General features: G+C 37.6%; 1 protein-coding gene across 1 annotated transcript in view; it reads right to left on the bottom strand.

Moving 5' to 3' along the window:
• Positions 1-1,023: 1,023 nt before the first annotated feature.
• Positions 1,024-24,764, bottom strand: part of vwc2 (von Willebrand factor C domain containing 2) — a 38,056-nt gene continuing 14,315 nt past the window's right edge. The window contains exons 5-6 of the mRNA XM_048204342.1: positions 21,468-21,597; positions 1,024-2,023 (exon numbers count right to left, since the gene is read on the bottom strand). Coding sequence (XP_048060299.1) covers positions 1,872-2,023; positions 21,468-21,597 — 282 coding nt within the window. The 3' untranslated portion in view covers positions 1,024-1,871. The remainder of the gene's footprint in view (positions 2,024-21,467; positions 21,598-24,764) is intronic.

The raw sequence follows: 24,764 nt of genomic DNA, 5'->3' as shown, positions 1-24,764 counted from the left end.
ATCCGGTGGCTCTGTGAGGCCTGCATTGCCAGAAAGATAATTAACACTTTCTGATGCCTAGAAAGCTACTAAAGACATATTTAAAAGTTCATGTGACTACAGTGGTTCAACCTTAATGTTATGAAGCGACGAGAATACTTTTTGTGTGCCAAAAAAACAAAATAACGACTTTATTCAACAATATCTAGTGATGGGCGATTTCAAAACACTGCTTCATGAAGCTTCGAAGCTTTACAAATCTTTTGTGGTGGTTCGGAGCGTGTATCAAGCTGCCAAAGTCACGTGATTTCAGTAAACTTGGCTTCGCTACATCACAAGTGTTTAGAAATTTAAATGGTTCACCACTGGGGGACGTGACTTTGGCAGTTTGATACATGCTCTGAACCACTGATTCGAAACAAAAGATTCGTAAATCTTTATTTACGAATAAAGACATTTTCGTAAATGTCTTTAGTAGCTTTCTGGGCATCTGAAAGTGTTAATTATCTTGCTGGCAATGGAGGCCTCACTGAGCCTTCGGATTTTATCAAAAATATCTTAATTTGTGTTCCGAAGATGAAGATGTCTTACGGGTGTAGAACGACATGAGGGTGAGTAATTAATGACAGAATTTTTATTTTTGGGTGAACTAACCATTTAACTGTTAAAAAAAAATGATGTGCATGGATAAATAAATACTGCAATATTCTATTTAAAAATAAGAATTTGACTTTAACCAGTGTCAATAATTTTGCATGCCATTCCACAGGAGCTTTTCACCCAATCCATTTTATACTACAGTTTAGTCCACAAACTACAGGAAGAGAAAACTTGTGGTTAAGTGGTTTGAAAGCAAAATGCTAATACAGGAGGTCTTTATTGGAATCACCACACGACTTGGAGACTCCTCCTGGTTCAATATTCCTTGTGAAATCTGTGCCATTTTTCATGTTTTTACTTGACATTTCAAGCGTGGCCCTGCGTTTAAAAATGGTAACTAACCTAACTTGACCTCGCATCAGCGTCTAGCCACAAACAAGCTTGCACAGTGTAACGATTTATTTGGAACATGAAAACACGTACACATAGAAACACGTCTTAGCAAAATGGATCTCAGATAAGAGCACAATAGAGACTTAACATAAATGCAAACATCTGCAAGCAGCTTTCTTTCCATTTTTGATTTCTTCAAATGGGCATCAAATCCATTCTGCTCTGTTGACTATCCTGACGTTGAGTTAGATGTTATGTCAGCGGCATCCTGACAGCGGCATTATCTAGTCTTTGACAAAACGTTCCTCCAGACACATTGACAGCTGTAGGTGCGTTATACATTCTAATAAGACGATCCGGTATTAAATGTTACGGCATATCAAAATACAGTGGCTATAAAAAATATCATTTCACTGTAAATCAGATATTTGAATCCAATCATAATCGTTTGAACCAGCACATACATAAATAAATATCCTTTATATGGGTTATAAATCTCAATACAAACTTGAAATATTAATATAGTTGAATTCAACTCCATGCCTCCTAAGACTATACATGTAACTCTAACGTATGAATCTTGTCACTTGTCATGACGCTATGCCAACTCAGAGGCTCCGTCGTAGCGAGAGGAATGTAGCATTTCGCACTCTGGCCCTTGGCCTTGTTCCCAGGTTAATTGGCCTGTCTGCTGCATGCTACAGGACACTCTGAGTTCATAGTCATGAGCGGTCACAAATGACCGTGATTGATGTTACGCCACGCGGTGCCGGTGTCTTGGCTGCATGTGAGGCTCAGGGCTGCCGTGCTGAGCCCGTACAGACCACAGCTGGGACGGGTGTTCCAGATCCACAGCTGTCCGGGTGAAGGCTGAGGGTCTCGAGCCCCTCGTCGCCGCCTTAGCTCGGCTGGCACTCGTTCTTGCTGCAGGTGGCCTGCCGCTCGATACGCCAGGTGCCCTCCTCGTACGTGCAGTAGCAGATGGTGCATTCGTCGATCTTAACCTCTCGGCCGGCCGGGATCACCGCCGTGTCCGCATAGCAGTTCGGGCCTGTGCACAGACGGGAGAGGCTGCATCAAAATGAGAGAAAGCCTGTTGAAACCTGCCAACAGAACTGCAACTCCTGGCTTTGAGTGGCAGTCGCTGTCAGGGATCAAGATGAAATTATGTCAGCTGACCTCATGTAAGTTTTATGAGGCTCTCAAGTTAGCAGTCAATCAAAACACAACATTACGACAGAAGTCAGTTCTTGCCCTGCATGTACAGGGCACCGGACTAAAAAAAGAAATGAAATATTTACGAGTGAAATATTTATGAGCCAAATGACTTTTGAGTTGACAAATTACAAAATTGCTTAATAAAGATTAAGTGTTTCAGTTCATATTGCTATAGCTTTTTTATACAGAACTCAAGTGATCACGATAATATCCGTGCAAATATCACTGCTTTTTTTTTTTTTTTTTTAAAGTCAAATGTTGTTGATTATATGAACATGTCACCCAAACAAAGTTTGACTTACACTTGATTCAATTACACATTTTCATGATAATCACCCTCAAGCCATCCTAGGTGTATATGACTATCTTCTTCTTTTAGACAAACACAATCGGAGTTATATTTAAAATATCCAACCTTTATAATGGTAGTGAATGTGGATGTGTGATTTTGAAGCCCAAAAAATGCATCCATTCATCATAAATATAATCCATACAGCCCCAGGGGGTAAATAAAGGCCTTCTGAAGCGATTTGCGACGGAAGAGTGACCTCTGACCCGAAGCATGACGCGATGGCGAAAGCGCAGAGGATAGAGCAAAACAAAACACCAGTCATGAATTAGAAGTCTAAAACAAGAAATTTTAAAGAGAAAACGTTGGAGGATTTCGATATAAGAGTAGCTTGAGTTTGTTGCACAGACCGCGAGAGGCGTCTAAGCTTACGATACTCCTGCGTCATACATCATGTCAGAAGTTACTCTTATGAGTATGCATACGATCATCGGAAGCTAGTTATTTTAGTTTATAAAGTTTTAAATATGGATATTTTTCTTATAAAAACCCATCGCTTCACTTCAGAAGCCCTTTATTAACCCCCTGGAGCCGTATGGATTATTTTTATAATGGATGGATGGCTGTCAAAATTGCGCCCCCCATTCACTACCATTATAAAGCTTGGAAGAGCCAGGACATTATTTTGTATAACTCCAATTGTGTTCGTCTGAAAGAAGATAGACATATACACCTAGGATGGCTTGAGGGTGAGTAAACACGGGATAATTTTCATTTTTGTGTGAACTAACCCTTTAACACTGGCGTGCACAGATTCATTTAAAAAAGAAAAAAGAAATACCATTACAGAAAAATGATACAGCTTACAGTTAATGATTCTTGGTTCACTTTAAATTGGACATGAAAAATGACTTGCAGTTCATGGACTGCAGCTCAGTCTAATACTGAATCAGATTCAAACTGCTAACATGTTTGTTTATCTTTTTAAATAACTCGCTTCAAACAACCAGTTCATTAGAGTCTTTTTTCATTGGCATTCAACACCAGCATGCACAAGACGGTATCCGATAAAACTGAATATCGATGCACACAAAGCTTTACCCATTGTTGCACTCTCCCAATTGCAACTAGAATTTTTTTTTTTTTGTCACATTTGTGACAATTTTAGTTGCAGTCTGGAGCTCAGAATCAACTCGCTTCATCGAGGCAGGGGCATTTTGTCTTGGCACTTCATCTTGAAAGCATTCCTTACTGAACCCACAGATGACAATCAGTCTTCAAAATGGTGTTAGAGGTTTCAAATGACAGAGGTACCTCTAAAGATGTTCACATTGGATAGCACAATTCAATATCAGACCTTCCATAAAACATGACTGTATCATAACTTCAGAGAGGAGGTACAGTAATTGCTGAGCTTATGGCGCACCATAAACATTTATCAAGCCCCAAGTGCAGATTCAAACTTTTAGTGCTAATCTATAAAGCTCTTCCCTTGCATGCATTTTTAAGTACTTTTATCCAAGTGCTCTCTCAAAATGTAAAAAATTTATACAAACCTATGAGTTTAAAACTGAATCCAGCTATAATGCTTTTGAGGAAGTGTTAGAGAAAATAGTAACACTGGTCTGGAAATAGCTGTTGAAACTGATGAAACCAACACTGACAAATAGAAATAAAAACAGGCAGGGTCTAAATATAGGTGCTATAAGCAAACTTCCTGCTACAGTATTCAGAGCCATGTTACAATGGGTTGTGCACGTGCACATGACACATAAACAGCTCCTTCCACGTTCCTGTTTGGCGTTAACTGTTCATCATGGACAAAAGAGGAAAAAAACATCCAACTATGGCCAGCGCTCAGTAGAAGATAGATTGGCCACATCATGCAATGGACCACGCAGGTCTAAAATGACTCATCAAGACAAACACTATGGCTTGTCGCATTCTGAGGCATATGTTAACTGGAAAAAGAAAATTTATCATGGCAAACCTGGACAATGTCTAGACAAAACCCTGCCTGAATTTTGAAAGTAGTTCAATGTTTGAATGGATGGATGGTTTTCCACTACAGGACAATCAGGTCTGATCAATTTGGAACAAAATAAAGCCTACTAAGTCAGAACAGCCTGAAGTCTTGTGTTGAGTTTGGTGAACACAGCTTGAAAGCTCTAGCAGGAATTAAGGGCATTTTACACAGTACTCGATAGACAGCAAGCTTTGCATTCATTTGCCATATAAATGAGAAGGTGTGTGAAACATTGTGTGCTACTGCTTCAGCTACATACTACACTGTAAAAACAAATCCATGACATTTAATGTTAAAAAAAAAGGCAGATATGGTTGCCAGAGCTTTACCATAAAAAATATATAAATTTCATGAACTAATATACCAACCTACTGAAGTACTAAAATCTGTTTTATAATATAAAATGTATTTTACTATATTATACTATTTTACTATATTTATACTATTAATATAGTATACAATTATACTATATTTTCATAATATACCTTTATAATATGCTGACAACCATTAAAAAACACAGGGAATATGGTATAAAGAGAGCCACATGATGAATCAAAGTTAGCTTTTTCTACACTCACTCTAAAAAATGCTGGGTTAAAAACAACCCAAGTTAGGTTGAAAATGGACAAACTCAGCGACTGGGTTGTTTTAACCCAGCGGTTGAGTTAAATGTTTCCCCAACATGCTGGGCAGTTTTATTTAACCCAACTATTGTTTAAAAATTACTATATGGCTGGCTTAAAATGAACCCAAAAATATGTTGGAAATTAAAAATAAGACACATAATTACTAGAGGCAACAATAATAATCAAAAGGTGAAATACATTTTTTTATAGCAATTTAATAAATGTTTATTGTTTAAATATTATTCATTAAACTTATTAATGAATGTTAATTTATTAAATACATTAATAAATGTTAATTTCCAACGTACTTTGGGTTCAAATTAAGCAAGCAAGTCATTTTTAAACAATAGTTGAGTTAAATAAAACTATACCAGCAGGCTGGGCAAACATTTAACCCAACTGCCAGGTTTGTCCATTTTTAACCCAACTTGGGTTGTTTTTAACCCAGCATTTTTTAGAGTGTACTATACAAAACGTGCATAGTGTCATACACAAAAACACAAAACAAAACACTAAAACCACTAAACATTAATTTAATAGCATAAAATGCAACATAAAACCTTAATGTACTAAGAAAACTTACTGTTAACCAATTAACAGGTTTTTACTGTGGCATTTTAACAGTCTACTGTCTAATTTTATACAGCGAAAATATTGCATTCTGTGCTGAATGTAAATGATAGGTAATGAAAAAATAATTTATTTCTCAATGAAAGTGTTCTTCATAAAACAGAACACAAACTAAATAAATTGGCGTGTAAAATTGGATATGTCACACACTCACTACTACTCATTCACTAATCCCCAATTTAGGCCCAATCCCAATTCTATTTTATACCCCTTACCCTTACCCCTATGCCTACCCCTTCCCCTTGCCCCTTGAAAGAGAGTGTCAAGGGGTAGGGCTGAAAATATTCCCCTAAGAAATGGGACACCACTACTAGACCGTTACACGTCATCATAAGTCGTCGCTAGCTCCTACGTCATAGATGCGCCGATGTTTATCACACACTTCTAAGATGCCATCGATAGCTGTAGTGATCTCTGCACAAGCAACATAAATGTTTAACAGATGACTCACTCCCAAAGTTGTTTTGCTGTGTATTTCGATTTCAAGAAACGCTGCTCGTTTTCTGCACGAAAACATATGAGCCTGCGTGTTTCCTCAGGAGTCCCTGGTTGATACAGAACATACAATACTGATGAATAAGCACGCAAATTGAATGCACTTTTTGTTTATATAATGTAACGTACATGTATTTATGGACGTAACCACAACAAAACAATACATTAATCAGGCATGAGGCAAAAAGACAAGTTAGCTGCCACCGGATTTGAATTTATGTTGTCAAATCAACGCGGGTTTCAATAAAATATAAAAAAATATGTTGTGGAACTATCATAAAGTAAAAAACATTAGCGAACTTTTTTTCATAGCGATTTTAACAAATCTTTTTTCGGAGAACATAACCGTATACATGAACACAAGATTAAAGGCAACATAAAACAAGTGATTATTTATTACTAAAATACTGTTTACCGTAAAAAAATACTTACATTTATGGGTCTCTCTGCTCGCTCGGTCGGCCATGTTGGAAATTTATCATACCCCTTCGTCTGAAGTGTGGTCCCGAAAAATCTTCGTTTGAAGGGCTACCTGGCCCTTCCCCCTACCCCTTCCCCTCCAACCAAATGAGAATTGGGACACCCCTACCCCTTCACGTGAATGCACGAAACAAAGGGGAAGGGGAAAGGGGAAGGGGTAAGGGGTAGAATTGGGATTGGGCCTTAGTAGGACCAGGTTAAAGATTGATTTCTTAATTTTTTCCTCATTTTGAAGAACCAATATAGATTGGGAAATCCCAAGAATCGACCTTTCAGTATATGCCGTTTTCAGTTGATGAATGAATAGCGCACATCCCATCCAATAAATCGCAATAAGCTTTGTGCTTTGTTACTTCTGATAGGAAACAAAGTGTTGGCTTTTAAATTTTGTCAATTTTATTACAAAATTCAAAAAAGAAATACCATTTTGGCACTCTTTATAAACTACAAATAAATATGAATGAACATCAGAAGGTATGCTGAAATATACAGTACAACTGACCGAAATCTGTATCGTCACATGTAATATCTCAATCAATTTTTCAACTGTAGAAAGAAGTCAAAAACAGCTTCTAAACAATGTCACATAATGTAACATTTACCTCAGAAAAGCATTAAATGACCAAAAACTCATCAGCTAGAAAAATGAACTCTAGAAAGGAGCAGTTTGATAAATATATGCATTATTTTGCATATTAATTGCATTTTCACTGTTCTTCAATATTTAATATTTGAATAAATCTGTCATGTTTTTGAATGATAGCCACCATTTAAATGTGTATAGGCAATTAAAAAAGAAAAGGAGTAGAAACATAATTGTCATTAAAAATTTATTATTATAACATCATAATAAAAAGTTCCTTATGTGTAATGTAAATGTAAGTAGCCTACATTACAGCATTAGTTGAGAGATATTTTTTCCTTAAGGAAATTTGCCATGATAATTGGCCCCAATTAATCGATAATGAATCAAATCTAAACAATGAAAATAAACTGGGAACTTACATGTTGTATAAAATGACTTTTACAGTCAGAATTTTTCAATGGAAGTTACTCATCAGCTATGGGAAACCAGAACAGAATTTGTTGGATGTAGCTTGAAAACTGTAGAAGGAATTACATTTAAATGTTAAATGTTTAGTTTCAGGTTCAAAAATGTTTTAAGAAATAAACCCTTTTCAAGCCAACATAATCCATTTAAAAAAAAATTATACCATTAAAGAAAAATGCTACCTAGGCACAGCTTCCAATTCCCCCTTTTTTAACATTCGCAGAACAAGGATGAATTGGTATTCAGCATCTAAAAGACATTATCATAGAAGATGGAAGACTAAATAAAAAACACACAGGCACATCAATCATCTTGAATATTTGGCTGGTGCTGTCAAGACGTCATCCAAGCCATATTTATAATAATTTCAGAGCAAACACTTCAGATTCCTATCTCCAAATATCAAGACTGTGGAAATAATAGCAGCTGGCACAGCTGATTCATCGTTTGCTTTTATATCTCAGAACACCCTATGGCTCTGTACTGTATGTCCGTTAACGTTGCAGCCATTTATGTTTAACTGTTACATAACAGAACATGACTATGTATTGTCACATTATATGTTATCATTGGTACACAGAGAGGGGGTAGAGAATGTTGAAAAAAGAGGAAGAAGAGGATAGGGAGGAAGATAAACGGGTTCAGCGAACGCAGAAGCAAACAATACGGCGGAGGAGAAGTATGCTTGCTGCATTTTAGCAGCGGAGAGGAGTGTTTAATCACGCTGAGCAGCCCCCTATCCTCGCCACCTATCAAAGCGCTGCTGTAGAGGCTAAATTCAAGAGAGAGCACCATTAAAGACTTTGGTCCATTCAGAGATGAATTGCATTCCCCATGGTACAGTGGTAATTGAGATAAAAAGCAAAGGAGGAGGAAAGAAAAGCTTGGATCCTGAAAATGACATGATCTTTTAAAGCTCATTAGAGCTGATGCTCTCTGAAAGAGCTGGGATCATAGCTCACACTGCTCTGAGAATAAGTAAAAGGAAAGCCTTCTAATGCAGTTCTTTAGTATGTATGCATTATAAATGCCACTAAATGTACTTACTTTTGTGGAAATGATGACTGGGATGGGATGGACGGTTTATGTGGATTTGCAGGGGTGTATTTTATTTTGGAAGTGTCTGTGGATGGACTTCACTGAAACATTAATGAACAAATTCAACACTCTCATAATAAGTCACACGCTATTCCGCATAGACCAGGAATCTTTCTCACAGGGTATTTGTTGAGCTTTCATGTATGAGAAAGATGTCTTTAACATTAGGGCTGGGCAGCTCGTTGTGACGATATAAAGTCTATTGCTAGAGATTTTGCTATATCATTTATTATTTAAAGTTATTGACACTTTAACAACTAAACAGCTGGGAAAAAATTGGACACGTATCAGTAAATAAGATCTGTGCATTTGGTCTTAAAGTGACAGCTGCCTAATAAACCTGCTGCTATCCGTCTCATTACTGTGAATCAAACAAAAAATTGACAAAGAGAAAACCACTCACTGCTCTTGACTGAATAACTTTAGTAGCTTTAATAAGAATCCATTTATATTTCATTCACACAGTGAATGCAGTGTTTATTTTTACATGATTATTTAATTTCTGTAGTATTTCTTACTACATGTTAAACAAACCTACTGTGCCTGAAAAATGTAAAGTTTATTAGGGGTTCAAGAGAGTAGCACTGAAATCCTATTGTAATTGTTAGGATATTCAAAGATCAGTATTCTGCCTTGAAAGTTATCGAGCAGACTTGAAACTTTGAGGTATATAGTACCCACCCTGTCTACAACATCACCAAGGCTCACCCCAACGGCCTGACGGTGGCGCTACAGCAATCATAAGTACGAAACCACTTATAACTCCTAAATCGTTAGTTGCAGACTCAAGTGTCTTATATCATCAGAATCCTTGGCTCAAGACAAACAAAACATGTCTTGGATTCGACAAAATTTTCAGACATTTTGGATTTTTTGAAAAAAACTACTTTTGCGACCTAGTCCTAGGTTTTTTTCCCCACCCAATCGGAACCAAACCAGTGCAGAAAGATTCTCTGGAGTCTGATTGTCAATAATTATTGAAAAAAGGTTGAAATTTTCATTCACCTTTGCCACGGGAAGCCAAAACATTTGAAGTGGGCATGGCCACTTTTACTTAAATGGCTATACCTTTTGAACAAAATGATATAATTTCAATAAAACTTGGTACACCTATGTACAGGCTCAGTCTTTGGTCACATGAAAAAGGACATGGCGACTGGCCACTTGTGGCACTATAAAATGAAAAAACAAAACAAAAAACGGCTATAGATATGCAACAGTCAGTCCGATTGGCTTGAAAATTGCTATACAGTGTCTTTGTCTAATGTGACATGATAGCCTATGAGGACATTCATGTATTTCGGAAAACAGCCGCTGTCGGCCAATGACGTTTGAGCGCCTGTTAGACAATGTTAATGGAGGCCGATCAGAACAAAACTCACTGGGCCTGTTTGACTTATGGCCCTAGAGGTCTGTGTGAAATTTGAAAGAAATCAGCCACTGGGCGGAGCCACTGCATTTTACAGCTCTGTAATAACGTGGTTTCACACATATACACAATATTTATATCAAATGATAGATCTCCTAATTCTGAACAACCACTGCTGTCAATCAAATCGTTTATTAAATATTTGAGGAAAAAAAAAAAAAATATATATATATATATATATATAAACTTTTGCGAATAAGGTTTTTTCACTTAACCTCAATAAAACCATTGCAATACAATTCTCTGAGCTCTCTAAGTCAATAATTATCAAAAATGTTGAACTTTACACTTTGGATAGCTATAACAGGCTAATTTAAAAATGGGTGTGGCCAAGTCTACACAAAAGCCTATGATTCCTAAACAAAAACTTCAAGAAATTAGGTGAGCACATGTGACGTGACTGCAAACAAGCATGCAAACTTTTATGGAGATCATACCATAGGTGGCACAATAACTGTTAAAAATGTTTCAAAACACAATTCTATGGTAAATTACCTTAGCTTGTCTAGCTTTTAATTCACATGCACCTTGCACTTTTTGCACCATGCAGTTTATTCATAATTTTTTTTTAAAAATTGCCAGACTTTTTTAGTCTGGACTGAATTCACAGTGCGGTTTTCAAATTTTTTATTTGTTTTTTTTTTTATGGTAAATTAGCTGAAATTGGGGGGAAAAAAGTCTTTTTACTCTTTGATTTAGGTGTTTACAGGCTTACTATATAATGTAATATCTTAAAATTGCACTTAAAGGTCGCTTGAACCCCGTTAATTGCTGCTTGTAGCTATTTTTTCATTTGTATCTTTGTGATATTGTATTTGTCCTACTGTTTGTAATTTGCTTCTTTGTTCTCATATTTAATGACAAAAATAAATAAAATAACAAAATGAACTATATTGTGATATATATCGTTATTGTGAAATAAAATTTCTCATATTGCGAAATATGCCCACCCCTATTTAACATAAAAAAACATGGCATTTTGACTTCAGACATCTGTTAAAAACATACTCCTATCCGTACAGTTTGCTTTTCAAATCCTGTTCTTATACTTTCTGGCATCTCCTGGGCATAAAAAGACTGAAAAAATAGTCTTTCAGAAGAATGTAAAGAGAGCTGGAGGTGCTGTGCATATAAAATCACTGTCCTCTACTTCTCTCCTTCAGTATCACAGAGAATCAAGCCCCATTACAAACGGATAAAACCATCAGCGCAACAAATCCGTGTGAACATATTTCTCCAGAGGGAGAAAAAAAGAAGTATTTAAGATGAGCTGAGGCCTGAAAGTGATTTCCGGGGCCTTTTTTAAGCCCCCATGAATATTTCTCCTTCCATTTTTTTTTTTTTTTTGGTTGAAAATGCAAGTGATCCCTTTCCGCCCCCAGCACTGCAGATTTTCAAGGCTTTCGGCTCATGCTCAAAATGTTTATTGCAACCTCCTCAGATTAGCAGCGACCTCAGTGTCTGAGCCCTTCAAGAAGAGGGCTTGTTTCCCTGCATGTTGCCAAGGCAATGGCCCACATGAGAGGAGGTCGACAAAAAAGAAAGGTCTTCAGAGAAAATAAAAAGCATCTATTCCTGTTTGTAGCACATGCAAGCTATTAGTAGGGATTTTGATTCACTACAATAATCACTCTTTTGTGTCTGTTCCCTAAAAAGATTTGGTCAGATTCATTCTCTGAATTGTTTGCTGATTCTTTCTGCTGGTTATATCTTTATACCAGTAGGTGTTCATTAAATAAAAAATATAATTTTACATAATTGTGTATGGTCATTGGTCATTCACCTTTCAAAAGTATCAATCCCTGTTCTTTCTTTGATGTGAATGAAATGATTCACATGTGCAACTAAACGAACATGGCCCTTCTCACTGACAAATGAACAACCCAGTTCATTGAATGAATTTATGAACAAGAGCTGTGTTCCAAATGACATGGTCCCTAGACAGTGTTCACAGCTTTCTATTCATGGAGCATGGGATATCTGTCGAAGTTCACTTCAATTGACAAAATTAGTTTATTTGGCAAGTGTTATTCGGCAAACACCCAACAAGTGTTATTTTAGTATCAAACTATGATATATATACCATCATAGTTTTTGTTTATATTTTAAATTAGATTCTGTTTTTCTGTTTTCTTTCACTTTAGTTATAGTTTTAGTTACTGATAATAACCCTGGCCATAATATTCTTATGTAAATAAATGCTATATATATTTATATATATATATATATATATATATATATATATATATATATATGAAAAAGTGCTAAACATGAAAGTGCTAAACTGTTATTAGATGTGACTTTTATCGTATTTAAACTTAATCATGATAGATGCATTGTAACTGCGGCATAACTGTAGTGATGCACAATGACTGGTGGGTAAAATTTATAAATTTCTTGATGTTTCATTATTGCCTAAGCCATTTGCAGTGCACTTTAAACTGAACATGTGCACTTCCTTTAGATTGGAATCTCACATAAGATGGTGGAATACCCTGTGAAGTCAACTTCGCAGAGCACATAAAGTAGAACGCACCTATGATGACTAGTTCAGTGTCGATCCTAGTTCACTGTCGACTCGTTCCATGAATCTTTGACAGAAGGAAAGCAGTTACACAGTTCAGAGGGAGATATTTCAGTAAATGAAATATATTTCGAGTCAGAGCCAGTGCATGGAAGTAAGAGACTGATTTATACACTTTTTCAACTAAAATATTTGTTTAAAAACACTGATACATTAAAGGGTTAGTTCAACCAAAAATTACTCACCCTCATGTCGTTCCACACCTGTAAGACCTTCGTTCATCTTCAGAACACAAATTAAAAGATTTTTGATGAAATCTGTTGGCTCAGTGAGGCCTGCATTGCCAGCAAGATTTCAGATGCCCAGAAAGCTACTAAAGACATATTTAAAACAGTTCATGTGACTATAGTGGTTCAACTTTAATGTTATGAAGCGACTAGAATACGTTTTGTGTGCCAAAAAAACAAAATAACGACTTTATTCAACAATATCTAGTGATGGGCGATTTTAAAAAACTGCTTCATTAAGCTTCGAAGCTTTACGAATCTTTTGTTTTAAATCAGTGGTTTGGAGCGTGTATCAAACTGCCAAAGTCACGCCCCCCAGTGGTGAACCATTGAAATTTCAAAACACTTATGACATAACGAAGCCTCATTTACTGAAATCACATGACTTTAGCAGTTTGATACACGCTCTGAGCCACTGATTCAAAACAAAAGATTTGTAAATTTAGGCACACAAAAAGTATTCTCGTCACTTTATAACATTAAGGTTGAACCACTGTAGTCACATGAACTGTTTTAAATATGTCTTTAGTAGATTTTTAGGAATCTGAAAGTGTTAATTAACCTGCTGTCAATGGAGGCCTCACTGAGCCATCGGATTTTCTCAAAAATATCTTAATTTGTGTTCTGAAGATGAACGAAGGTCTTACGGGTGTGGAACGACATGAGGGCGAGTAATTAATGACAGAATTTTCATTTTTGGGTGAACTAACCCTTTAAAGCATGCTAGTTTGATAAACAGTGCAAATTCTTTCCATATTTTGTTGAATATTGACAAAATTATAAACAAATGCTGCTTTTTCAGTCAAAAACTGAGTTGCATAAGCTCAGATCAATGAGGCCTACGATCAATCATTTTCAAAAATAAATATAAAAACTGTCCTAATTGAAAGAAAACAAGCTGACATTGAAGTTAACGAGCGATTTGCAAGCAATTTTTAAAAGGCTGGTCATTTTTGTTGACCGTGTTACAGGGTATTCATCACAGCCTAAGGGTTAATTATGACACAACTATTCGTAATGATAGCAGTTACTCTTTCCTAAAAGAAAGTCTTGAATCTTTGGGAGTTTGTGATATTGGTGCAGCTTTCTCTCTGAATCTTAAAGCAGCAAAAAGCACTCAAAAAAAAAAATCACTCAATGCCAAGTTTCTTATTTACTGACAGTCCCTCAGTGAGTGAAAAGAACGCAGAGTGCTGTGACTGAATCCGAATATTTTTTTTCCCTTTCTTTTTGAGTCCCAACATTGCTGCTGCCTCGCAGATGTTCTTTGATATTCATGAACAACTGCCTGGGGTGGATATTAGCAATAGCGTTCACTTTCATCTCCCCCCATGGCACTTCCTCAAGTGTCTCCCAGCATACTCCTCCAACAACAGACCCAGGCAGCGCGCTGCACAGGAACATAATACTTCATTCAGCAGCTAAGAAAGAGGTGCTTACCTCTGCTCTTCATGAGCAACAAATAGAGACATCAGCCCTCATGACTGCTTTATAAACCCTTTGTGCTTTTCACGTGTTAACAACCACTTAAAATTAATGAAACTGTGGCTAACAGGATGAAATGTGCTCCATGGTCTTGGAAGTTTCGATGGCCTTGCACTGTGTTTACTGCATTTTCTGCAAGCTGCTGACGCCGGCCACGGATGAATCAGCTCGATGATGAGGCGTTCTAATGACCGAACAAATTACAAGCATTTACGTCCTTTGAATTGTGTGGTTTCTGTGACCTGAGCTAAAACAGTTGGAGGCGGAGGCTTTGTAGCCCCTGCTGTGTATTGCGTGGTGAGCGTGAACCGAGCACAAGATTATGATTATGAGAGAAATACTTGCAACCCATTTAGAAATCGATTCTCCTCACTGCTTTCTCATTCAGTGTCAAGTCTGCCAACCAAAATGAAGACGACAGCCCCCATTTCTTCTTCAGCCATTATCATTTCATCCCTTAGAACACCACATTTTTCTCAAAAGGCCCGTCTTTCATACAAAGGCACAGTCAATCAGATGGTAATTGACTCTTAATGGTACCAATTAAATAATCATTCTCCTTCTGATTTATTGGACAAGTCACTTGCAAAGAAAGTTGGAAAGTTTCTGTATTTATCAAGGGGTCAAGTTGTAGCTGGTTAGCATGGCTCCTTTAGCCCCTTCTTGTAGATACATTAAAGGGTTAGTTCACCCAAAAGTTAAACTTCTGTCATTTATTACTCACCCTCATGTCGTTCCACACCCGTAAGACCTCCGTTCATCTTCAGAAACACAAATTAAGATATTTTTGGTAAAATCTATTATCTACACTTTCAGATGCCCAGAAAGCTACTAAAGACATATTTAAACAGTTCATGTGACTACAGTGGTTCAACCTTAATGTTATGAAGTGACTAGAATACTTTTTTGTGCACCAAAAAATCAAATAGATTTGTAAAGCTTCGAAGTTTCATGAAGCAGTGTTTTGAAACCGCCCATCACTAGATATTGTTGAATAAAGTCGTTATTTTGGGGGTTTTACAAAAAGTATTCTCATCGCTTCATAACATTAAGGTTGAACCATTGAACTGTTTTAAATATGTCTTTAGCAGCTTTCTGGGAATCTGAAATGTTAATTATATTGCTGGCAATGGACTCCTCACTGAGCCATTGGATTTTACCAAAAATATCTTAATTTGTGTTCTGAAGATGAATGAAGGTCTTACTGGTGTGGAACGGCATGAGGGTTAGTACTTAATGACAAAATTATCATTTTTGGGTGATCTAACCCTTTAATTCATGCTAAAGGCATTTGAAAGTAGCTGTGCAAAAAAACTTATATATATAACACTAATATTTCAGTACTTTATAGAGCCCGATTCTTTTTTGGAGAGCTCTCAAAAGTGTTAAATGGATATCCATTTAAATGTTAAATATCCATCTGTTGCCTTTGACGTCACAGTTTAGGATAGATGTTAGTGAAGGTTTTAGGACTGTGTGAATTCATCAAGATAGATATAGAGATAGAATCAATCAATCAATCAATCATCTGTGTCTGTCTGTTTATCTATCTACCAAAAATGTGTGGTCTCTTATGTTGAAGCTGCATTTATTTGATCAAAAGTACAGTAAAAACAGTAAAATGTATTCCTGTGATGGCAAAGCTACATTTTCTCCAATTTATCAGGTCTTCAAAGTCACATGATCCTTAAGAAATCATTCTATGCTGATTTGGTGCATTTTCAATGTTAAAAACAGTGGCTTAATTTTTTTTTTTTTTTTTTTGTGGAAACCGTGATAATATTTTTCAGGATTCTCTGATTAACAGAAAGTAAAAAAACAAACAAACAAAAAAAAAACAGCATTTATTTGAAACAGAAACCTTTTCTGACATTATAAATGTTTTAACTGTCAATTTTGATCAATCTTGCTGACCCCAAACTTTTGAACATCCATCCATCTCCTTTTGTTGGCAAACCTTCAAAATTGTTTTTTTCAAAACTAAAGGCTTTGACAAGCCATCATTCAAAGCTGGTCTTAACAATCTTTTATTTTCTAGTCAAAACATAGTTGTATAAATTAATTTGTATTCTTCTTTCTGACATACAAACTGCAATTCTGCATCCTGTTTTCTACATCAATTGAAATTGAATCCATATTGTGGAATTTTAAATGGCACACGACCCTGGTGTTCTTGTGGATCCCTCAGCTCATTAAAATTCCCATAATGTAATTTTGGCTCCAGAGTGATCAATCATGGCTATTCGAGCTCTAGGTGGTTGGCCCTATGGCCAGTTTTTTTTCCTTTTTTTTAAATCATGTACTTCCAGGGGGGTCCAATGTCAGTTGTTGAGAAATGCTAATGGACCTCCTTGATGTTCACTCGTCAAACGCTAAGTTTGTGTATGTGATTATTATCCTCATCAGAAGCCAAGTTAGAACTAGCTGTCACAGCCGGCACCCATCCTACGGTGTCACCGCACGACGCTTTGAAGTCTTACTTTTGAAGAGTGCAAATCTCATGGGGTCAGAGCATCTGCTTCATAGACTGCATCTGCGATGGAGTCTTTGTACCTCAGTCATTTGAGGCAAAAGCCTCAGAGGTGCTGTAGCTAAGGTATCCGGGGCCCGGGTGTAGGTTTTTGCCTACAGGTTGTCCCCCTTGGTTGAAACTGCGTTCTGTGCACTTAAGTCTCTCTGTGATCCACCCCCACAAGACAGGAAACACAAACAGAGTATTACAGTGATTTTATCTATCGCAACAATTCCGAGATGAAATCAAATTGCAGACTACCTGGCAAGCGCAACGGAGCCGAGCCGAGTTGAGTTGCGGTATTACGGCGTGCCGTGAAATCACTAGGCGGCTGTAATCTTGTGCGTTGAGCAAAAATGCTTCCAATCCATCATAAAACCATAGTGCTTGACTGCTTGAGTGTGCACATACATTTGTAAAGCTGTTTGAATTCACAACGGCACGACTTGATGAAATTGGCCTGCTTTTGTTCCCTGGATTCCATCTCACACCCAAACACCAACTGAGACATTTGATCAGGGAGTCTTGTCAGCATTTCAGCAAATGCCAAGATGATTCATTTAAACATGTGTGCTCTTTAAAATAATTGGCCCACATCACCCCTCCCCCATTGTCCACACTACGCTGAGAGTTTAGCAGCCGAGTCAGAGATCCATTTACCAAGTCATCATTTCTTTTCTGCTGAAGGAGGCAGCGTGGCTGCCGGTGCCATATTAGATCAGGATCCAGGCGTACACAAGAAGCAACAGTCTTGGACATGCTGTCTAAAAGCATCTCAAACAGCTCTATATAACCCACACTGATTCAGAAAACTTCTCCCAAGACATTGTAATGTGTTCCAATCACAGAACACTCACACACTAACCTGAGGTCACAGCTTTTCTTTCCTCCCCCCTCCTGAAAAACACTCCTCTGGCCAAAAAGACAACAACAGCACGCACAAGGCAGACAAAAGGTCTGTTCAGAATCCTAGTGAGTTGCCTCACCATCTACTGCCTACATAAACAGCAGTATTTCAAGACAGCATCACAGAACAGAACACGCAAAGAGCGTTCTTCACTCAACTTTCAATTGATATCAATAGAGTTTGACGTTAACATGTTGCTATACTAACAGCATGATCCTATAATGAAATATTTCCTTTTTAACTTTATTTTTTTCTGTACTTTACAAAAAGGATCAATAACATAAATTTAAGTATAGAGGATTTGCCATCGGAATGGCAAAAGAGCCTGCTGCATAACTGGATTTAATAGGGGAAACTGCAAAAAAGTTAAGTTAACTAAAGTTTGGACTTACCAAAGATCCAGTGATCCATGGATATTGACATGTAGCCAGGAATCGTGTTTCCTGACATTTATATGTGCTTGATTTCGATGCCGGAGAAAAACATAAAGCAAATTTGCCTGTGAATGCTTTATATAAATACAATATAGGTAGGTCTAAATTTAGGTGATCACTTATATCAATGTTATATACAGTATATCGTCATATCTTCCAACCTTTAAACTTGTATAGATTTTGTCAGCGTTTATTTAAAAAAATCCAATATAAGATGGTAAATATTTAATTTATGACTTGTCAATTCAATATATAGGGTGTAATTTTACCTCAAAATTCAACATATTGACACAAAATGATAACTGCAAATCCACGTTTCGCTGCCTGGAGTCCAGTTGTTTCTGTGAATTGCAGCAATCCATTTGCTTTTCTTTTCTGTAGCTTTCGGCAGTCTGTGAAAATATACCTCAGATTTCTTGTCAAATCTATTTGTATTTTGTACAGTCAATCACGAAGCTCTTTCCCACTTTAGATGTGTTTTGTGTGGTTTTTGCAGCATTCACGCTGAAAACCAATGCTACCACTCAGTCTTTACTGTATTTTTGATCAAATAAATGCAGCCTCAAGTACAGTGGCCCAGTAGTGTACAACTCAACTAAATGTGAACAGCAAACACAAGTTAAAAACACAGCGAAATCAAGCAACAACACAACGGAAATGGTCCTATACACACAAATGGGGCATATACAGGGCTGTAGCTAGGGTATTCAGGGCACCTTTTCAATATATTTTTATGAACCCTTGAAGTTCCTATGGAGCAATTAATACATTATTGTTCTATTGCACAATCAGTGTATAAAGCTAAACGCATGCTTTATACTAGTGGCAATGGACTAAAGAAACCCTAATTTTTTACTGTACCAATATTTTTTTTATGAACCCTTGAAATTCCCATATGGACCAATACATTCAGAGCCATCTGTTGCGCAATCAGCCCATTTCACGGGCTATTTCTCAGTCACCAATAGAGGTTGTGTTAAAGTTAACATGCAGGCTTGATACGAGTGGCTATGGACTAACAAAATTATTATTTTTATTACTGCTGAATTCATTTCACAGTGCTGTTTCTCAGCCAGGTAAAGGATGCTTTAAAGCTAAAATTTGGGCTTTGTACTAGAGGTAATGGTCTAACAAAATGTACATTTTAAACAGGTTTTACTGGCTTTTTAAATGACAATTTAAAGGGATAGTTCACCCAAAAATGAAAATTATCCCATGATTTACTCACCCTCATACACCTAGGATGTATATGACTATCTTCTTTCAGACAAACACAATCAGAGACATATTTAAAAATATCTGTAGTCCTCCAAGGTTTATAATATTTGTGAATGGGGGGCCACGTTTTGAAGTCAAAAATAATGCATCCATCCATAAAAAAAAGTAATCCATACGACTCCAGTGGGTTAATAAAGGCCTTCTGAAGTGAAGCGATGCATTTTTCGTAAGAAAAATATCCATATTTTTCCACTTGTGGAATATTTTTATATTCCACAAGTCGATTTGCGGCGGAATAATATCCTTTGACCTGATGCACAACCTAATGACGAATGCAGATGCACAGAGGATAGAGCAAAACAAATCATTGGACACAGATTATAAGGCTAAAACTATCATTTTTAAAGAGAAATTTCGGAGGATTTCGATATAAGAGAAGAGTGTTGAGTTTGTTTCACAGCCCTATTTGTTTGAACCACAAGACGCGTCTAAGCTTACAATACTCTTACATCCTGTGTCAAACATCGTGTCAGGGTTAACTCATTTGGCGCAAGTCGACTTGTGCAGTGTGCGTATGGCCGTCTGTCTGAAGCTAGTTATTCTAAGTTTTAAATATGGATATTTTTCTAACAAAAACACATGGCTTCGCTTCAGAAGGCCTTTATTAACCCACTGGAGCCATATGGATTACTTTTTTTATGGATGGATGCATTATTTTTTACTTCAAATCCCCCCCCCCCCCCCCCCCAATTCACAATCATTATAAACCATGGAGGACTAAGGATATTTTTGCACTTGAAAAAAGGTACTACAGTAAAAAAAAATTCCAACATTTGGATTTCGTTAGACCATTACCTCTTCTAGTATATAGTCAGAGCTTCTACGCAACCTCTATAGTGGCCAAGAATGGAGTGGGAGCATTTTAAACATTTTAAGAATCGTACCAACCCCAAAATTTGAACGGAAATGTAAATTTACACTGACCTAAATTAAGAAAGGCTTTTAAATACACTGCCTAAACATTTGGCCAAAAGAAGGTATCTCAGATTCCTTGCGGAACAGCAGTCTTGTCGGGAGCACTCCCAGTATCTCTTAAAATGCTGCTCCTGTAGGCAGCTCACTAGGTTTTGTAACAGAGCAAGAAAAGGCTGCCATGCAAAGGGAGCTTTTTATGTAGAGTGGCTTTGAAAATATTTCCTTCACTGCGGTGGGCGCTTTGACAAAGGAGTACATTTATGTACCTTATACTTCTATATTTCTAGCAAAATGGATGGAAAAAACATGCGTAAAAGTTTAATCATCTGTGCCCTAGGGCTGGAGACAGCAGACTGCAACAGAAACACCTGCCTGTGCTAATCACCTCACCTCCTGGAAACAAGCAGACCAACTTTGCAGGTTCATTAGTGCTACTGCTATCTGAATAATGCATCTCAGCAACTATCTTAAACAAAGGCCTTCAGACAAATATAATCTCTTTGGGTTTGCATCACCTCACTGATGGTAAACTGGCTTTTATAAAACAATGAGATGGATCCACACGTAAGGCATACAAGAGGTGGCGAGATCTGCCGCTCTGTGCATGCTTTCTGTGAATTTTCTTCATGGTGTGGTAATTGGATGTAGTGGACAGGAGTCTCAGTGGTCATTTTACAGAAGCGATTCGAACCTACCTCTCTCGCTCCTGGGGGACACAGCGGGGGTTCTGCAGTTCAGGGGTGGTGGTTTAGAAGGTATGAGGAGGAGAAACAGAGAAAGAGAGAAAGGCTGGAAGAACACGACCACTTACCGCTCTTACACACCGGGCAGCACTGGTCAGGCTCATATTCCGGATCAACACACTCTGTCTGTGGGCAAGCGGACACGGAACACAAAACCTCTCCACTGGGCTCACAACGGCACTTCTCGCACGGAGACACCTAGAAACATAACCAGACAAGAAACAAAACACTCCTTTGCAGCATTCATAATACTATTACGATTGATATGAGTTTCAATCATCAGAGCAAGAAGAACAAGAGCTCTGATTTGTAGTGTGCTTCTTTGAGGGAACCGATTGTTCAATTTAATTGATGAGCATGCTCATATATTTCTGCCAATCTTGGAGTATATTAACAATGCTTACCTAATTCCTTCTGGCAATACCTCTGGCATCGCTCATCTCACTTCCTTTCTTTCCATATTTATGTCCATGGGGAACTCTTGAGTCATGCCTTACGCTCGAGCCCATTCATTATGGATGAATATCAATACCTGTCTACTTTTTTTTGAGTGATTCTTCAGCTACAGGCACTTTTATGTCCCAAGGGTTGATTTTTATTAAAACTTTTTAAAAAGGTCACATTAAAATGGTCTTGAAAACTTTTTGACCATGCATTCATTTACGTTTGCGATTTTTTAAATGTCTTTTATAAATAGATTTTATTGTTTTGCCCATGTCTCAGACAGACTTTCAATAAATTAACGTTATGATCATCTAAAAAAAGTTTAAAACATAAACCATTTCCATTTTTAAATGTTTGGTAACATTTTACAACAAGATTCCATTTGCTGACATCAGTTAACATGAGCTAACAATGAAAAATACTTCTAAATCATCTTAATTAATGTTAATTTCAACATTTACTAATATATTATTAAAGGTTGTATCTGTTAAATAAGGGCTGTTGACTTATTAGAAAATAATGCAAATAATGCAAATACGTGAAGCAGATTTGGTGTTTTTATCCTATTGTTTACTATATTTATTTGCTTGGTCAGTGTCATTGAGGGTTTTGGTTCTTGTGCTGTTTTAAGGCCAGAACACACCAAGCCGACGCCGACGAACTAGTGGCAACGAAAGCTGACTGCGGGGTTTGCTCACGTCGGCAGCGTCTGTGTCCAAAGTTGCCCTGACACACCAAACCGATGCTAAACAGCCGACGGCCAAGCAGCACGTCAGTTCTGAGCCTGCGTGAGATGAAATGCCTTTCTGAAACAGCAGGCGGCAGTAGCTGAACAGCCAATCAGAATGATCCAATGGCCCGACGGACCGACGAGCTCCAACGCCGATTTAACATGTCGAATCGGCCGAAAAAAGGCCAACGAGGACCAACTTCAGCCGACGGTGCGGAACACACTGAGAAAACTTAGTCGGCCGACGAAAAAAACTGCCCAACGGCCGACCGTCGGCTTGGTGTGTTCCTGCCTTTAGGCTGTAACAGAAATCATTTGGCAAAGTGATATGGACATGTAATGCGTCAAGACCTGACTGGAACTACTTAAGCTGTGCGTTTTTACACACACCTTAGGACATTTGTCAACCAATCAGATTCAAGCATTCAACAGCCCTGTAGTATAACATTATTTAATGAATCTGAGCTAATCGAACTAACAATGAACTGTTGTATGTTAACAAAAAATACTAAATTCTGTAACAAATGTATTAACTAATGGTAACTAATGGGACTATATTGTAAAGTACTACCAATGATTTACATAATTTTTTTATGACCATTATGATTGTCCATCAGTTGTAGAGTCTTTTCCATCACAAACAATAAATTGTTTTACCCAAGGACACAACATTATTATGCTTAAAGCTGCAGTCCGGAAGTTTTGCCTCTTTGTCGCCATCTCTGTTTGAAACTTGCAATTGCAGTTATTTGTGGAATTATCATCTTTACATGGGTTGTGCATTGGCATGGCTCCTCAGCGCTGATGAATCTAATGTTTGCTGTCAATCACCGCACCGGTGTGGATACTGTACTTCGGAACACAGATTCTACATCTTGGAAGTATGACCAAAATAAGAATTTTCACCAGAAAATGTCATCTGAACAAGTAAAATGTCTGCCACTTTTGTTCTGACCAACTGAGAAAAAAGCATTACAATAAATCGTGCTACCAATGGTGATTAAATCTAACGATCGCTTAGCTCGGATCATGTCAAACCGTGCAAATTATTATTATTGTTATACTTTGTGTATTAGCCTTTGTGTATGTTTATTAGTGTTACCTGTAGATTTCAATTTCTGTAGCCACTCCTCAGTCCGAAGTCTTTTGACTATGAGTGAATCTCCAGTAGTCACTGATGATTGTCAGTTGGACATTTCTGGATTACTATCCACCATCAAAATAATAAGTTTAATCATCCCGCTGCTGTGAGAAAAGGCTATAAATGATCCACCACCTGCAGCATCCTCAAATGCCATATAGCCTACCAGCTGGGACTCCTTCTTCATGTAAACAGACGTGACATAATGAGGTGTAGTGAACAGCACATTCCAGGGTCCAGTTTATGGCCGGGCCCCTCTCTGTCCATAACAGTGGACAAAGGTTTGCTACATTTTGATTGGATCTTGATGGACTAACACAAACAAACAAACTGTCCAACACCATCAGATAAAGATGTAAGGACAACATCCAGACACCTCTTAGGGGGCAAGAAGAAGGCCTCTTGTACCAAGCCTGGGAAGGACAGGACTTCTCATTGGTCCACAGGCAGTTTCTGCCCTTCACCCATCTAGAGACTACTTCCTAAGGTTGGCCAGAGACTGCCATAAAAATTCCTCGGGACCTTAGCAGCAATGGGTGAAACAAAGAGAGATCACAAAGATCCATCCAAATCCATTCAAAACTATGTTTGAAAACCTTAGAACTGATGCAAACTACACATCCATTTCATACTTATTCACAGAAATAAGTATTCTCAGTGACAGCTATTTGTAGTGCAACATCTGACACAAAATCTGATGCTTTATGCAAATGAGTTCCACAGGGGAAAGAAGGGTGGGACACACTTTGTGTGTCCCCTCTGATGCCAGCAGCCAATCACAGCACTCGAATGGAGAAGCGCCAAATTGCAATCTCCTCCTCATCAGAAAGGGATAAAGGTACCCTTTCAATAGACACTCCTTGTTCTGAGTCTGCCCGTCAAAGGGGAAAGACACAACAGATACACCATTCTGCGTCTGCCCTCCATCGGGAAGACATAACAGATATATTCACTGTTCTGAGCCTCTGGTTCGTCCAGAGAGACAACCACAGATCCCATGATCTTAGTCTACAGCTTGTGAGGCAGCAACAGAGACGATCACGTTCTGAG

The sequence above is a fragment of the Megalobrama amblycephala genome, linkage group LG10, assembly GCF_018812025.1.
Source record: "Megalobrama amblycephala isolate DHTTF-2021 linkage group LG10, ASM1881202v1, whole genome shotgun sequence".
NCBI classification, from domain to species: Eukaryota; Metazoa; Chordata; class Actinopteri; order Cypriniformes; family Xenocyprididae; genus Megalobrama; species Megalobrama amblycephala.
The sequence above is the reverse complement of the archived record's forward strand: the minus strand, read 5'-3'. Positions and strand labels throughout refer to the sequence as shown.